Consider the following 18,610-nt stretch of genomic DNA (forward strand, 5'->3'; position numbering starts at 1 on the left):
TGTTTTCCCAAGAGAAGTGAAAACTTATGTTCACACAAAAACTTGTACATGAGTTGATAGTAGTTTTATTCATAATGGCCCCTAGCTGGAAACAACCCAAATGTCCTTCAGCTGATGAGTGGATAAATGATTGTGGTACATGCTTGCAATTGAACCCTATTCAGCAGTAAAAAGGAATGAAATACTTGATACAGGCAGTAACATGAATGAATCTTAAAGGCATTATGCTAAGTGCAAGAAGCCAGACTCAAAAGGCTCTACCTTATGTATTCTATTTACATAACATTCTGGAAATAGCAAAAAAATAGGGAGAGGAAATTCTAAGCCTAAACCAAAGTACCAGTTTTTAAATCTCATACTGAGAGACAGAAGTTTCCAGTGACCAACACATTCCTACACCACTTTCCTGGTATGAAGGAACTTGGAAAGGTTAAGTATCACTCAGAAGGATTCTAGGAAAGGTAAAATCAGAACAAAGGAAGTAGAGGAAAACCTCATCATGCTCAGAGTTAAAGCTTTATGAATGGAGCAGATTCTGACAATTGCCTAATTAACACCCATTCCCCTCCTTCTTCCTAAAAGCACCAGGCTTTAGGGAGGTACCCACCTTCCTCCACAAAGCCATATGCTTTACTAAACCAGTTATGTTTATCTCACATCCCTTGGCAGGGACAGCTTTAGGAACAGAATTGTGATTCAATTCAGACCAATGAATTTTGAAGGAAAGTCTCTCAAGGGACTTCTAGGAAATGTTTCCTTTCTCAGAGAATTAAAAAAAGGCAAAAAAAGGCAGAAGAGATAAGTTGGCTCTTCTTCTGGATGTCATTGTATCTGCATGTGATGCTTGGAACTGCTGCAGCCTTCTTGCTAACAGCTTAAGACAAAGCTCAGACAGATAAGGGAATGTCAAGAGAGAGGCAGACCTGGAGCCCTGTGATGGTAGGCACAGACCCTGCCCTAACTTTTATTATTTAAGCTAGCTGAGTTGGGATTTCCTGATAGAATACATAATACTTAACACCTGTCCCACAACGTAATATACTTTTTTGGTGGCAGTAACACTCAGTCTGCCTGAAAGATGAAAAAAAACTAGATATTTTTATTCATTTGTTTTCTTTTTATAGTTGCAGTATATACCACTCCTCAACCTTCTTCTCAGCTCATTTTGTTTGGTTTCAAATCTCACCCTTTACATTGCAGACATTTCTAGTTTTAATGTAGCCAAATTCATAACTTTTTTGCCTTTATGGTTTGTGATTTTTTGTTTTCTTTAAGAAATTTTCCCCTTCCTTGATCAGAACCTCCTGATCCACAACTTCAGGGCTTTCCCGTCACCTTCTGGCCTATGTGAATGGTGGCCCCGGAGCGCTAAGTGCATGGCATCCCCTCCTTAAGTTGTGCAAAGCAGTCTGACAAAGTCATTAGGAGAAGCCCCTACACATATGCTATTATGAAGCTGCAAAGTTTTGCTCTTCTTACTTAAATCTTTTTTTTTATTATTTTATTTATTTATTTATTATTTTTGGGGGGTAACCCAAGTTCAATCAGCTGTTTTTATACACATATCCCCGTATTCCCTCCCTTCCTTGACTCCCTCCCCCTCGAGTCCCCCCCACCCTCCCTGCCCCAGTCCTCCAAGGCATCTTCCTTCCTCGAGTTGGACTCCCTTTGTTATACAACAACTTCCCACTGACTATCTATCCTACAGTTGGTAGTATACATATGTCTGTGCTACTCTCTCGCTTCATCTCAGCTTCCCCTTCACCCCCCGCCCCCTCCCAAACCTCGAGTTCTCCAGTCCATTCTCTGTATCTGCTTCCCTGTTCTTGTCACTGAGTTCATCAGTACCATTTTTACATTCCGTATATGTGAGTTAGCATACAATATTTGTCTTGCTCTTTCTGACTTACTTCACTCTGTATGACAGACTCTAGGTCTATCCACCTCATTACATATAGCTCCATCTCATCCCTTTTTATAGCTGAGTAATATTCCATTGTATATATATGCCACATCTTCTTTATCCATTCATTTGTTGATGGGCATTTAGGTTGCTTCCATGTCCTGGCTATTGTAAATAGTGCTGCAATAAACATTATGGTACAAGTTTCTTTTGGGATTATGGTTTTCTTTGGGTATATGCCCAGTAGTGGGATGACTGGATCATAGGGTAGTTCTATTTGTAGTTTTTTAAGGAACTTCCAAATTTTTTTCCATAGTGGCTGTACCAACTTACATTCCCACCAACAGTGCAGGAGAGTTCCCTTTTCTCCACACCCTCTCCAACATTTGTTGTTTCCAGATTTTGTGATGATGGCCATTCTGATCCGTGTGAGGTGATACCTCATTGTGGCTTTGACTTGCATTTCTCTGATGATTAGTGATGTTGAGCATCTTTTCATGTGTTTGTTGGCCATCTGTATGTCTTTTTTGGAGAAATGTCTATTTAGGTCTTCTGCCCATTTGTGGATTGGGTTATTTGCTTTTTTGGTATTAAGCTTCATGAGCTGCTTGTATATTTTGGAGGTTAATCCTTTGTCTGTTGTTTCATAGGCAATTATTTTTTCCCATTCTGAGGGTTGCCTTTTAGTTTTGTTTATGGTTTCTTTCGCTGTGCAAAAGCTTTTAAGTTTCATGAGGTCCCATTTGTTTATTCTTGATTTTATTTCCATGATTCTAGGAGGTGGGTCAAAAAGGATCTTGCTTTGATGTATGTCATAGAGTGTTCTTCTTACTTAAATCTTGAATGGATCTATAATTTACTTTTGTATCTGATATAGGATAAGGATTTAATTTTATTTGGTCCCAGGGTCATTTTTTTTTTTTTGGTCCCAGGGTCATTGATGGCTTGCTCCATCCTTTCCCTCACTGATCTGTAATGTTGCTTCTGTCACAGTGTCCATATATGTTTATGTCTGTGTCTGGACTCTATTTTTGTACTCTATATGTCTACCCCCCACCAATACCACAGTCTTAGTTACTGTACCTTTATAATAACTCTTGATATCTCACAGGCAAAACGTCCACCTTGTTCTACTTTGAAAGTGTCTTGACTATTGTTGATTTTTTGTTTTTGAATTTTAAAATCACCTTATTAAAATACTGGAGAAGGACTTCCTAGGTGGCGCAGTGGGTAAGAATCCGCCTGCCGATACAGGGGACACGGGTTCAATCCCTGCCCCAGGAAGATACCACATACCGCAGAGCAACTCAGCCCGTGCGCCACGATTATTGAGCCTGTGCTCTAGAGCCCATGAGCCACAACTATTGAGCCTATGTGCCACAACTACTGAAGCCCACGCGCCTGGAGCCCGTGCTCTGCAACAAGAGAGGCCACTGCAATGAGAAGCCTGTGCACCACAAGGAAGAGTAGCCCCCGCTCGCTGCAACTAGAGAAAGCCCATGTGCAGCAATGAAGACCCAACACAGCCAATAAAATAAATAAATAAATAAATTTATTAAAAAAATAAAAATAAAAAATAAAATACTGGAGAAATTCTGTGGGATTTTGATTGGAATTACATCGAATTCATTGATTAATATATAGAAAATTGGCATCTTTATAACATTGGGTCTTCTTATATATGAATATAGTAGACCTCTTCTTTTAATGCCTATCAATAAAGTTTATCATTTTCTTTATAAGACCTTGTGCAATTTTGTTAAATCTATACTTAACGTATTTTATATTTTTAGTTGTTATCTGTGAATGGGATATTTTAAAAATGACAGTTCCAAACTATTTGCTGCTCATCTTTAGGAATACAGTTTTAAAATATGCATTTTAGTTTTATATCCAGAAATATCCCTGAACTCTTTTATTGGTTCTAAAATTTGTCAGGGACTTCCTTGGTGGCTCAGTGGTTAAGAACCCGCCTGCCAATGCAGGGCACATGGGTTTGATCCCTGGTCCGGGAAGATCTCACATGCTGCAGAGCAACTAAGCCTGTGTGCCACAACTACTGAGCCCACATGCTGCAACTACTGAAGCCCGCATGCCTAGAGCCTGTGCTCTGTGACAAGAGAAGCCACTGCACTGAGAAGCTCATGCACCACAACAAAGAGTAGCCCCCGCTTGTCACAACTAGAGCAAGCAAGGAAGCCCATACACAGCAACGAAGGCCCAATGCAGCCAAAAATAAATTAAAAATAAATAAATAGGGCCTCCTAGGTGGCGCAGTGGTTAAGAATCCACCTGCAAATGCAGGGGACACAGGTTCCATCCCTGCTCTAGGAAGATCCCACATGCCACGGAGCAACTAAGCCCATGCGCCACAACTATTGAGCCCATGTACTGCAACTACTAAAGCCCATGTGCCTAGAGCCCGTGCTCCGCAACAAGAGAAGCCACAGCAATGAGGAGCCCGAGCACCACAACAAAGAGTAGCCCCCACTTGCCGCAACTAGAGAAAGCCTGCACGCAATGAACACCCAACACAGCCAATAAATAAATAAATAAATTTCTAAATAAGTAAACAGATATTTTAAAAGTAAATAAAATTTGTCAGTTTGCTTAGATTTTCTATATAAATAATCATATAGTCTATAATAATTTTTTTCTTCTTTAAAAATATTTTAACGTATTTTCTTGTCTTACTGCTAAGGCTAGGACTTCTAGTATATCATCGAATAGCAATAGTGATAGAGTGCATATTTATCTTGTTTTTGACTTTAAATGTTTTATTATTAACTATAATACTCTGTTTTACTCTGTGTTTTTAGTAAATATACTTTATTACGTTAAGGAAATTTTTTCCTCTACCTAGGCCATTAAGAGTTTTTTTTTGCTTTGTTTTGTGAAAGGACATTGATTTATGTCAATGTTTTTTCTGTATCTGATCACATGGATCAAATGGTTTCTCATAGTTAATTTATTCTACTATTGTGATTGCATTGAAAGATTTTTATTGTAAAATTATACTTGAATTCCTGAATAAATCCAATTAAAAAATGTGTACATGTATGTATATACATGTGTGGTTACACTGGATTTCTAAATTTTGGTTCATTATAACATTTTTTTAAAATTTATTTATTTACTTTTAATTTTTGGCTGCGTTGGATCTTCGCTGCTGCGCACAGGCTTTCTCTAGTTGGGGTGAGGGGGAAGCTACTCTTCTTTGCAGTGCGTGGGCTGCTCAGTGCCTTGGCGTCTTTTGTTGAGGCGCACAGGCTCTAGGTGCGCAGGCTTCAGTAGTTTGCAGCATGCGGGCTCAGTCCTTGTGGCTTGAGGGCTCTATAGCGCAGGCTCAGTAGTTATGGCACATGAGCTTACTTGCTCAGTGGCATGTGAGATCTTCCTCGACCAGGGCTCAAACCCATGTCCCCTGCATTGGCAGGCGGATTCTTAACCACTGCATCACCAAGGAAGTCCCTCATTATAACATTTTTATCTCAGTTAACCATTAAGTGAGGCTGAGCTTTCATTTACTGCTTTGTTTTCAGAAGGAGCTATTTGTCTCATTTGTTTCTTTTTCTGGAATAATTTGCATAAGTTTGGGATCATCTGTTTCTTTCCTTTTTCTTTCTTTTTTTTTTTTTTTTTTTGGTAGCAATCACCTATAAAGTCATCTGGGTCTGGTTGTTTATTTGTGTAGTGAAGTCAATTTTGTAAATCGTCATGTCTACTCACAGTTGAGTCAATTGTGGTAAATTATATTTTTCCAGGAAACTGCCATTTATCTATTTCCTAATTTGCTGGCATAATGTTGTTCATAATATTCTCTTACTTTAAAAATCACTGCTGTATCTGCTATGTCCCTTTTTTTCTTAATCTAATTTGTAAAAGGATTTAAATTTTACTTGTTATTTCAGAGAACCAGCTTTTGTATTTTGTTTTCTATTTTATTGATTTCTGCATTTCCCCCTTCAAATTTCCCTACGTTAACTCTGTTGTTCCTTTATTAACTTCCTGATTAGTTATTGAGCTGTTCATTTTCTAGCCTTCTCTAATATAACCATTTAAGGTTACAAACTTTTCCTTTAGGTACTGTTAAAACTGCATTCCACAAATTCTGATATGTGTTTCCATGACGATTCAGTTTTAAGTATTTTTCACTTTGCATTTGTGCCTATCAACTTCCCTTCATCTCTGCAGACCAGCTCACTTCCTCCCCTTTCCTGCTCTCTGCCCCACAGGCAGCTGTGTTCTCTGTCTTCCAGTTGGGTTCTGTGAGTGGGGATTCCTGGGAAGAGATGGTAGAGGAGGAGGAGAATGAGGTCAGGGTATTCATTTCCCTGGTCTCTTCTCTGTGAGTTGCTGGTTACATCCTTGACAGAAGGTCACTGCTTCTTAAAGGATGGCCTGCTCTGCAAAAAAGGTTCTCTCTCTTTTGGTATTCCAGTAACTCCTCTCTCTCCTGTCCCTTTGGACGTAGAGGTGTGACTGTTCCACTGTTGCTAGTCCCAGATCCTCCACTGTCCCTTGATTCCCATATATCCCTCTCACATCGTTAAAATTTGTTCTTTTAAAAATTATTCGAGTGACCATCTGTTATCTGTTGGGACCCTAAATGAGATACAACACTTTTATTTTGTTTTTGATTCATGACTTATTTAGGAATTTGTTTTTAATTTCAAAGTACGTGAGTTTTCTTAAAAGTTATTCTTTTAAAACTAATTTCTAATTTAACTGATCAGTATTTAGAGAACATGTTTATATTATAGTGATTCTTTGACATTTGCTGAGAATTGCTTTGTGGTTAATTTTTCTTTTGTTCCACAGGTGCTTGAATAGAACAAGTATTTTCTCTATCTTTACTACTTTTGCCTGAGGGATGGGGGTTGTATAATTGTATCTTTGTCATTTCTTCTTTAAAAATTGTTTTCTTCATATACACTTGAGATCATACAGATTTAGAATTATTTTATCTTCTTGGTGTTTTGTTCTTTTTGTCATTATATAGTGACCCCCTTTATCTCTAATGATACATTTTGCTTTAAAGGCGACTTAGTCTGAAATGAATACAGCTATTCCACCTTTCATTTCCCTAATACTACTTCTGTCTGTCTCTTTTACTTTTCCCTTAATTTTTTCTTCATCCTTATGTTCTAGGTACATCTTGTAACAAGAGCATATAGTTGGATTTTTTTTAAGCTACATACTCTAATTATCTGGTTTTTATTTTTTATTTTTTAGGCGCACGGGCTTAGTTGCTCCGTGGCATGTGAGATCTTCCTGGAGCGGGGATCGAACCCGTGTCCTCTGCATTGGCAGGCGGATTCTCAACCACTGCGCCACCTAGGAAGCCCCATATCTGGTTTTTAAATAAAAGAAATACGGTCATTTTAGTTTACAATCAAAGTATAGTACATTTAGGATTCAAGGGATTTGGATTCCAGGCTCTATACCACCATTGTGTGACCTTGAACAACTCTCAAACTCTCTGACTCTCAGGAGAGTAGTGATAAAATACAAGTGTTGAATCAGATTATCTTGCATATCCCCTCTAGCTCATTTACTGTCATTCCCTTAAACTACAGCAACATGTTACAAATCGATTTGAGACACGGAGTCTTAAAACCAGACCTAAAAATAAAAACAAATTCCTAGCGTAATTTGGTGAAAGAATTCAAAGAGTAACTGATGTTTAGCTTTGGGATATTTGCTCTGTCATCTAAAACTTTACTTTTCCATTATTCAATGTATACTATTTTTGTAGTTTAATTTCCTGAGGATAATCCATGTTTTTTAAAGAGCATATTATCCACGATTTGAGGGATATATTTAAATATATTTTCTTGTGATTCTAAAGATCTTTCATATTCTTTAACAATCCAAAAAAGCTTTTCAAGGTTTTGTTATTAATTTCCTGCCTTTTTCTTTTAGCTTATTTTTTAATTTCTACAAAATCTTTTCTAGAGTTGTGGATACCACAATCTTTACCAGTTGTTCACAAGATAAGTCTAAAAATGACATCACTATATCTGAAACCTAAGATCTCAGAAATAAACCTACAGATCTCATTGTTAGCCTCTCCATTTAATGAAGGTACAGAAATAACCACCCCTAGTTTTTATAGTGAGACTATTTTATTTGGAACCCGATTTTGCATGGTTGGCTATAGTGACACTGACTTTAGGATTAAGGCCTTTAGGAAGGAAGAGGACCCACTGTTTCTTGCTCTGGTTTTCACCTCCATTTTTTGCACCTTGTGTCAATGTGAACCAAATAGCTTCCCAAATCCACAATTGGTTTCTGGGCTTCCTCAACCCACCTAGAAAACTGCAGCAACCTGGGAGATTTGTTATTTAACGGACAATACTTTTGATTAGGAGTCTGCTCTCTTAGACACCAATTATAAAACCCTATGGTTACTCTGATTTGACTTGTTTATTTATTTATTTTAATTCATCCCAATAGCGCATTTACAGACGCTTAGGATGGGTCAGTTCTCCAGATGGGTCATCTCATCTTTTATTGGGTCATTTTCCTGTGTAGATGCAAATGCAGGTGGGAGGCCAGAACCTAAATTGAGCCTAACTTTATTTTCAAGGTGGGGGATCATCAGATTTGAGTGTACTCCTGTAACTGTTTTTCAAAGTACTTTAAATTCTATAACGAACGTCGTGATGTTATCTTTATTTAAAAATAAAGGATAGAAAGCCCCTCAGAGTCCCCTTTCTCCATGCCCCCCACTGCTCCCCTCTCTAGAGGGAACCATTATCGTTCTGAGGACAGCTTTCCGGTGACCTTTCTATACATTTCTTTCCTATAGTGTATACACATATACACATTTTTTTTCCTTATATAAACGACACCCTCTCATTTTATAGGCGGGGACACTGAGACCCTGAGGGGAGTTGTGTTGCTAATTTATTGAAGGCAAGCGGACGGGGCCGACGGGTTCTGGTATTTTGCTTCTGTCGGATGGGCCGCCGCACTAATCAGTTCGTTTAGAGGTTGGGGAGCAAGTGCGAAAGTCGCTTCAATGCAGTGATGCAGGATCTGTACTTTGATGCGAGTCGCAGGAAACCTAGCAGAGGGCTCTGGAGTTACCGAAACAGAAAAAACGCACCGTCAGCGGTAGTCGGGTCTGTTCATAAAGCTTGTGAAGCTGAAACGTGAAGAGCCTCCTACCTACCAAGCCCTTCGTCAACGTAGGACACGATACCGGGTCTGCGAGACGGGCCTCGGGGATTGGGGAGGAAGGCACCACGGGCTGCAAAGAAGGACGCGGCGCCAGACAGCCACGCACCCGCCAACCCGGGGCGCCGAAAGCGCTCGCGGACCGGGCTGCCAGGGCGCCTGCGCGGCCCGCCCCGGGGGCGGGGCAGGAGGGCGGGGCTTGGGGGCGGTCAATGAGCCTGCGCAAACCGTGCGGCGCGGTGGGGGAGGGCGTTCCGTGTGTGTCTGTGTTGTTGTTCGGCGGCGGCGGCGGCGGCGGTAAGATGGCTGCCCACGGGGGCTCCGCGGCGTCCTCGGCGCTGAAGGGGTTAATCCAGCAGTTCACCGCCATCACCGGTGAGAGACGCGGTTACCGGAAGGTGGGGAGTGGGGGCTGCAGCGGGCGGCCGGTCTGCCCCGGGCGTCCCTTTACCTTCCTGCGTTCCTCCCTCGGGCTTCACCCGTGGCTCTCGTCCTCCCTCCTGAGGAAGAGGCGACGACGGCGTCGGGTATCCGGGTTCAGGCGGGAGGCACCCCCCGCCGCCGCGCACCCCGCGCCCTAGTTCTCGGGCTCCTCGCGGCGTGGAGGGAGCCCTGCCCACCCCCTCGCAGCCCAGACCCGGGAAGGGGCCGAGCGCATCCGCCCCCGCCGGCCCGGGGACCTGGGGGCGGGAGAGGTGGGGGGCCGCCGCCGGGCCACCGCCCTCCTTCTTCATCCGCATCGCCGCTCCTCTGTGGGGCCCTGGGGTGCAGCGCATCCCCGCGCCCCCTTCCTTTCTTCCTGGGCCAGGGCCCTCTCCCCCCGTCCCTGGCCTGCCCTTCCCCTTTCCGGGCCCCTCGGAGCCATCGCTGTGGCCCTGGCGTGTTCGGGCCCTCCCGCCTTCACGGCGAGGCTGGTGGGTCCGGCGGCGCCTTTGCCGTCCTCGGGGGACAGGCCGCCAGGACGGGGGGGTGCGAGGAGTACCCTGCAGACTGAGGTTTTCGGGGAAGAAGGATGGGGGACCCCCTCCCCCCCCCATAGGAAAGGCCTGGAGGAATCCTTGGTGGCGTTTCCCACCTCCCCATAATAAAGTAATAAAGACGGAGACGATGGCGCCCGGGCCTGCTGCTGATGAAACAGGAATGACGGCACAAACTTCTTTGAGACAGAATCCGTTTCTGGGTGTCCGTATCCCCCACACCCTCGGTGTTTCTTTGCCTTGTGGACCCCTGCGGAGGGCACACGCAGATCCTCTTGCTGCCTGGAGGAAAGGCCCTGAGCCATTCTGTGAATTCTCTCGGTCTTGCTCTCTCGGATGGTGCTGAACTTTTTTTGCATGAGTTATTAGAGGGCGGAGCAAATGATGAAGTTCTCTGTGGAGTGATTTGAGAGAAGAGTACTCCATGTGCCTGAGTGTAATTTTGCCTTTCTGGCTTGTCGTTTTGGAAGGAGGTCAGCATGTTAGCAGATCTATACATTATCTGGTAGTTCGTTAGATGCCGGGAACATTTCCATTTTCAGAGTCTGACGTGCAAGATCTGGTTAAGGGAAATTTTATGTTTTAACCACTACCGAGTTGTCGTGTTATAGTTGAAGCCAGTTGTATTTTTTACTTTGCAACGATAACTAGATGTTTGATGCATTGTCTAGCTTGTGGGCATGAAACATCACGTCAGAACTGATAAAGTAAAATTTGTAAAAAAATTGCTTTGAGGAGTGGAATAACAGTTTTTAATCTTTTAAAATTATGATTGAACTATTATATTGGAGATGTAATGCATTTCCCAGTGTCTAAGCAGATCATTATGGGGAAAATAGGAGAATTATTGTGTATGTAAGTTAATACTGCTGCATTATGTTTATGTAGAAAACTCTTTGTAGTGAATCAGATATGGAAGTGATTATCTTTTCTTTAGATTTTCTAGAGGTGGTTTAAGATGTCAACTATTTAATTCCCGTTTTTTATGCTACCTGCCACTTTAGGAACTCATTGTTTTAGTCTCACATTACTTCTTCTAATGCAACATTTTTGGTGGCTGTAGACAAAACACAAAACGTGGTGAGATGAAGTGACTTAACTGCTTTAATGCTGTTTCTGTCTGCTGGTCTTCATGGCCTGTTTTCTGGTCACAGGCCCTTCCATTCCTGAATCAAGTTGGAGACCCTCAGTAGACAATGGTATCTGGAGGTCTGCAAAAGGAAAAACACCTTAGATTGTTCTTAATGTATTATGGGTTTCTAATGATTTTTTTACAAGATAGTAATTAATTATTAGAAACACATGAATGCCCCCTTTACTCTCTTTCATATATCCTAAAAAAAATTCGGGAGCTTCTGTCCGTGTGTGTATAGATATATTATTTTGCCATCTGGCATATGGGATCTTTTTTTTTTTTTTAATTTTTAATTTATTTATTTATTTATTTTATTGGCTCTGTTGGGTCTTTTTTTGCTGTGTGCAGGCTTTTTTTAGTTGTGGTGAGTGGGGGCTACTCTTCATTGTGGTGTGCGGGCTCCTCATTGCAGTGGCTTCTCTTGTTGTAGAGCACGGGCTCTAGGCGCGTGGGCTTCAGTAGGTGCAGCACATGGGCTCAATAGTTGTGCCTCACGGGGCTCTAAAGCGCAGGCTCAGTAGTTGTGGCGCACGGGCTTAGTTGCTCCGCGGCATGTGGGATCTTCCTGGAGCAGGGATCGAACCCGTGTTCCCTGCATTGGCAGGCGGATTCTCAACCACTGCGCCACCTAGGAAGCCCCATATGGGATCTTAATTCCCCGACCAGGGATTGAATCCGTGCCCCGCTGCTGTGGAAGCACAGAGTTGTAACCACTGAACCACCAGGGAAGTCCCCACATATTTTAAATTGTAGTATTTATGACAAAAAGCTATTTGAAATTTATTTATTGATAGATGAATGAAACTGACCTTAAGAACTTATGCTCTCATTTCAAAAAGATTTTACTTACTTGGAAGCCCAACATCCTGGTAAAAGCAATGCATTTTCAAAAATATGAATCTTACCTTTTCTGTGGCATTTAGAAGTAGAAGAAAGAATTGAAAGAATTTTAAGTTTTATTTCTCCTAAATAGAACAGATCTCTTTCATGCTCTCTATGATATGTGAGTATGAAGTAATGACTGATTTTTAAAAAAATATTAAAAAGATATCACAACATGAAGTAATTTTGAAAAAAGAAACACTAATTCATTCTCACAATAGCAGTATTATTTATTTCACATATTATCTTCCAGTTCGTGTTTACATACTTATTTTTATTTCTTAAGTTACTTTAAAATTACTTTTACATTGTGAATCATAATATGTATAATTTAGAATTCTGTTCTGAAATTTTCAGTTAACATTACATCATAAACATTTTTCCTATGATTAAACTGTTTGATAAGCAGATAGCCAAAGGAAATGATGGGCTTTGAAGTGATCGCACTGAGAAGCTATGTACCTTTATATTTGATGCCATTAGCATTATTCTCTTTTATTTTATTATTATTATTTTTTAATATATTTTTATATGGTTGTGCTGGATATTGGTTGCGGCAGGCGGGCTCCTTAGTTGCAGCACGTGAGCTCCTTAGTTGTGGCATGCATGTGGGATCCAGTTCCCTGACCACAGGTTGAACCTGGGCCCCCTGCATTGGGAGCGCAGAGTCTTATCCACTGAGCCACCAGGGAAGTCCCAGCATTATTTTAAGCTACATAGAAAACCAGTCCTGTTATTTTATAATCTACCACATTTTACAGTATTACTCTGTTTGATTTCCCTTGATATTCTCATACATGGCTTTGAATGATTGCTGACTACTTTCAGAAGTTCTGTCAATTCTTAGAACCTGAGGAAAGAATGTGCTACTGGATCTGAAGCTAATTCCAAAAGAATGGTTTTTTAAAATGTTTTGCACCATGGTAGTGTCCCATTTAACACCAACTTGGTTTGACATCCAGCCTCACATGTACGGAATGCACAGATGTAATCAGAATAATTTATGAGATGAGGGATACATAGATGCTATAGAATAGGTAAAAATAAATACACAATCAGAAGGTAAGGCCAAAATGTGAGGGAATAGAAAGTGAGGCTGAGAAGAGTACAAGTGGTTGCTAGTGTAGCATTCCATGAAGTAGGCATTCATGAACTTAATGAAATTATAGAACCCCTTTAGTTTAATCTTTCTTTAAAATTGTTGAATGAATGAATATTTGTTAAAGAAATTAGAAACTTGTGTTTGTAGTATTTGGATTTGTGGCCAATTTCCATTCATATTCTTTTACAATACATTTTTTTGTGTAACCTGTGTCAAGAAAGGTAGTTGCAAGTGTTCTAGATATTAAAAGAAAACTTCTGGAATTTTAAGAACTGTATCAAAGGGTGTTAATGAAGTTTGAGCAGAAATTTAGAGAGGGAATAAATTTTTTTGAGTTGTGAATTAACTCTTACTAGTAAACTCAATATTTATTAACAGACTACTATGTGCCAGGCATGGTTCAGATTTTGAGGATAGGACCATGAGGAAGACATGGTGTCTGTCCTCAAAAAGCTTAAAGGTTAACAGGAATACAGACATATAAGTAGGTATTGTAATACATTGGGATAATGGTAAGGAGGTGTTATGGTGGCACAAAAGAGGGAGGTCAAAAAAACTCAGAAGATAGCTGAAACTTTGAGGAGAGCTGTTTCTGGCAGGAGAAGCATGTGCAGAGACCTGGAGGAGAGAGGGACAGACATATACATACACAGAGAGACAAGAAAGGAGAGACAGTAGGTTGAGGGAATTGGTGATAAATTCCCTCAATTACTGTTGAGGGAATTTGAATTCATTCCAAATGAAGAGAGCATAGCTTGTGGGAGATGCAGTAAATGGGGCTGAAGAGGTAAGAGGGTACAAGATTAGGAATGGCCTTGTAACTCATATTAAGAAATCTTGTCTTTATTCTGTATGTACTGGGGAGTCAATGAAAAGTGTTAATTAGGGGAGTGACACAGTCAGATTTGGGTTTTTCAGAAAGAGCTGCTTGGTCTTAGTGGAGAAGAGGTAGGCATAGAGATCAGTAGAAGACTGTTGCAGTTATTGAAGATACTGGTGTCCTGAAACAAGTTACTGGCAGAGAAGTGGACTCTGAAAGGTAAGGGAAGAAGACAGAGGAGTCAGAATGAAGCTTAGGATTCTGTTTTGGACATCTAAGTGTATAATAGTTCAGTTTGTGAAGGTATGGAATAGTAGAAGAGGTTTGGGGAGATGATTAGTTCAGCTTTAGCTAAGTTGCTGCCTGTGGGACTTCCATATGTAGCTGTTCAGTAGGAAATGGATATTTGGGTCTAGAAAGAAGAGTGACATCTGATGAGTCATATTGATGGCAGTTGAAGCTATAAAAGTGGATGGCATCTTGCAGGGGAGAGTGTCGTGTAAGAAAATAATAGATTCCAGGACACAAAGCTGAAGGAACACTAGCATCTAATAGACAGTAAAGAAGAAAATACAGAGAAGGATTGGAAGAAACCAAAGACATAGGAGGAAAACCAGGAGAGTGTGATGATACTTCAGACATCAGGAGTAGGGTAATACCTCACATATTATGTAGGCACTTTAGGAAACCAGAAATCATTGAATATTCATAGATTTTTCTTGGTTAGGGTCGGAAAACATCTTAGAAACCATGTTGACCCATTTCTGAATTAAAATGAGAAATTGAAGGCTCAGAGAAGTAAAGTGATTTAGGGTTATATGTCCAGGTCAGTGCTTTTCAAACTTATTTGTAGGAAAGAACCACCCTCCCCCCCCTTAAAAAAAACTTCTTAGACCAATACTTTAATTTTTTTTTTTTTGGCCTTGGCACACATGGCTTGTGGGATCTTAGTTCCTTTACCAGGGATTGAACCTAGATCCTCAGCAGTGAAAGTGTGGAGTCAACCTCTGGACCTCCAGGGAATTCCCCATAGACCAATACTTTAGTAAAAATACAATAAAAGTTAATTGCTTAGAAAATGAAATAAAAAGAACACATACAAAATATAAGCCTAAGTTCCATTAAAATAAACGTAATTTGCATACAGTAACATTTAACGCTTTTAGTGTAAAGTTCTCATAAGTGTGTACAATCATAAAACCACAATCAAGATGCAGAACAGTTCTATCCTCAAAAATATCCCCCTGTCCCTTTGTAGTCAATCCCTCCTCTCACCTGTAGCCTAATCTTTTTGTCTATTTTTCTTTTCCAGAATGACATATTTAATAAATGGAATCACAGTATGTAGTCAGGCTTTGTTTGAGTCTGGCTTCTTTTACTTAGAATACTGCATTTGCAATTTGTTCATGATGTTGTGGTATGGGTAGTTCCTTTTTATTGGTGAATAATATACAGTTGTATGGATATACTACAATTTGTTTATCCAGATGGATATTGTTTCTTGTTTGGGAGATTATAAATAAAGCTGCCAAAAACATTAGTGTACAAGTGTGTGAATATAAATTTTCATTTCCTTTGGATAAAACTAGGAGTGGAATCATATGATAGGTGTGATAGAAATTGCCATTCTGTTTTTCTCACTTACTACTGATACATGTACCATTTTGCATTTTGTCTTTCTCCGTCTGACTTACTTCACTTAGTATGTTAATCTCTAGGTCCGTCCATGTTGCTGCAAATGGCATTATTTCATTCTTTTTTATGGCTGAATAATATTCCATAGTATATATGTACCACATCTTCTTTATCCATTCCTCTGTCGATGGACATTCAGATTGCTTCCATGTCCTGGCTATTGTAAATAGCGCTGCAGTGAACATTGGGATGCACGTGTCCTTTTGAATTGTGGCTTTCTCCAGATATGTGCCCAGGAATGGGATTGCTGGATCATATGGTAGCTCTATTTTTAGTTTTTTAAGGAACCTCCATACTGTTCTCCATAGTGGTTGTATATAAATAAAAAATATATATATTTTCTATTCCTCAATACTTAAAAACTGCAAGATGGGAGACTGATGAGGAAGTTGAACTTTCATCTTATTTCTTGCAACTATCACTGACTTTCAGTTCCTTGGTGGATAGCCTGACTTACTTTGTTATCATTTCTAGGAGAACTGTAGAACTAAAAAGTAACCTCTTTGTGTCCCTGTCATTTCTGTGCTCTATCCCAGTGGGGCAAGAAAGGGTCTTTAGAGAGATTTTTTTTTTTTTTTAAATCTCATACTTAGGTTTTTTGATAATAGTGAAGAGACTGTTCTTTTGGCGTTGAAAATAGTTTAGAGAATCAGTATAAGGGACTACTAAAGTTTGCAGTGTCTCTAGATTCTTCCTTCCAGCTGGTGGAGACATAGACTGCATTACAGGTTTGGGGCTATTGCCTATATCAAGTCATTAATGGAGAAAGAGTGTGCACTAAGAGGCCACAGCAAGGAGATGGCCACTGATAAATTGTGTGCCACAAGCTGAGTTAATGCCCTTTGGTGCCATTAACAAGCTAAAGCAGATGGAAGAAAAGGTAATGGGTAATAAAAAGAGTGCATGTAGTGAGAAACAGTAAAGTGGGACTCCTGCCATAGATATGGATTACTGGGTGTTACGGACTGAATTTTTGTGTCCTTCCCAAATTTGGGAAATCCTGACCCCCAGTGTGATGGTGTTAGGAGGTGGGGCCTTTGGGAGGTGGTTAGGTCATGAGGATGCAGTCCTTCTGAATGGGATTAGTGTTCTCAGAAAAGAGACCTCAGAGAGCTGTCTGGCCCATTCCACCGTGTGCGTATACACTGAGAAGACAACTGTCTTATCAACCAGGAAGTGGGCCTGCACCACACACCAAATCTGCTGGAGCCTCCTCTTTGACTTCCCAACCTCCAGAACTGTGAAAAGTAAATGTTTGTTATTTAAGCCAACCAATCTATGATATTTTTGTTGCAGCAGCCCAAACAAACTAAGACATTGGGTTAGATTAAGCTATCCTGCTGCTACCTATAATACTGAGACCTCAAAATAAACCCATTAACAGGTTTACAGATAGTTTAAACCTGAAGACTTCTTTTAAAGGCCCCCCTCCCCCTTTTAAAAAAGATTTGTTGTTCATTCTGAATATAACAAGAGAGAAGTTCAAATTTTTTATGGCTGATTCATAAAAAATTGTTATTCTAAGTATATAGGTAAAACTTGTAACTTCATTAAAGTTATCACTGTTCCTGTCCTCAATATCACTTAGCCCCTCCTTACTTTTCCTCTGCCCTCTCAGTTAACCTTTTATTCCTCTATTTAGCTAAGTGGAAGTATTGTTGGCATTTTGGCCAGGACAATTTTTTGTGGTGTGGGACTGTTGCATTCATCGCAGAAGGTTTAACACTTGTCTTAGTTTCTTGTGGCTTCTGTAGCAGGTTACCACAAATCGTATTGCTTAACATAGTTATTCTCCTGCAGTGCTGGACGCCAGAGGTCTGAAATGAAGGTGTGAGCAGTCTTTAGGGGAGAGGGGGACATTTTCCAACCTACTAGGGCGCCTCTGGCTTCTTGCCACAATATGCCAGCAGTGCTCCCATCCCCGAATCATGGAAGGTCAAAATGGTGTCTCACATTTTTAGATGCCTTTACTGCTTCCTGACATTGAGAATCACTGGAACGTTTACTTATCTTTCAGTTATCTTCTGTTTCTAAAATGATACACTAAGTGATACAACAGGTGATCAACTAGGAATGCCTGATTATATAGGCACAGATGACTCAGATAATTTGGCTTTATTTAAGGAAGTTAATAGTGTACTTTGCTTCTTGGGCCCCTCTCTAATACTGTCTTCCTCAGTCTTGCCAGGATTTAGCATGTGCTTCTTTGTAAAAAAAAAAATCTCATAGGTAGAGCTCCTTATTTTTGGAAAGCTCTTAGGTCACTATCCTGACAAGCTCCAGTGATGGAAGTTATCCTGTCATATTGTCAACAGATATATGATAGGGCCATCTCCAAGATATGCTGCCTATCGGTTAGATTCTAACACTGAATGGTTAAGTGAGGATTATAGATAAGAACGGCAGTTTGAACCTCAAGTGTTGACATTTTTCTGCCCCCCAAATATCACAGTTATTATTTCCTTTATTATGGCTTTATTTTTGTGCCTTGAAGTCATTCCTGGTTATAATCTCTTTTAATAAATTCTTTTTAATCTGTAGTTCAGTAGATCTATGGAGTACTTACCTATGCTTTCATTACATTTTCCTGTGTCTCCACATCAGCTCTTTTTTTTTTTTTTTTTTTGGCCTGCTGCGTTGCTTGTGGGATCTTGGCTCCCCCACCCTGGCCCACTGCATTGAAAGCCTTGAGTCTTAAACCACTGGACCTCCAGGGAATTCCCTACATCAGCTCTTGATGCTTCTCCTCAGTCACGCTGGAATGCTGTCTAGTTGTTCCAGATTTTTTTGGAGCAGGTCCCTTTTGTGTATCGTTTTATTCTTTATCTATAACATTAATTTCTTTAGAGTAATAGCTTTTGCTTTCTTCACTATACTGCTTTTTTTAAAAATGAGTGTTTAACATGAATGA

General features: G+C 40.4%; 1 protein-coding gene across 2 annotated transcripts in view; it reads left to right on the forward strand.

The window, feature by feature from the left end:
* Positions 1-9,328: 9,328 nt before the first annotated feature.
* UBXN7 (UBX domain protein 7) overlaps positions 9,329-18,610 on the forward strand; it is a 47,221-nt gene continuing 37,939 nt past the window's right edge. The window contains exon 1 of one of the 2 annotated variants that reach the window (XM_057738679.1): positions 9,329-9,463. Coding sequence is in view for 1 of the 2 variants with exons in the window: in XM_057738677.1 (XP_057594660.1) it covers positions 9,391-9,463 (73 nt within the window). In the remaining variant the exon portion in view is untranslated. The remainder of the gene's footprint in view (positions 9,464-18,610) is intronic. The other variant, XM_057738677.1, reaches the window with a different exon arrangement.

The sequence above is a fragment of the Hippopotamus amphibius genome, chromosome 6 (genome assembly GCF_030028045.1).
Source record: "Hippopotamus amphibius kiboko isolate mHipAmp2 chromosome 6, mHipAmp2.hap2, whole genome shotgun sequence".
Taxonomy (NCBI): domain Eukaryota; kingdom Metazoa; phylum Chordata; class Mammalia; order Artiodactyla; family Hippopotamidae; genus Hippopotamus; species Hippopotamus amphibius.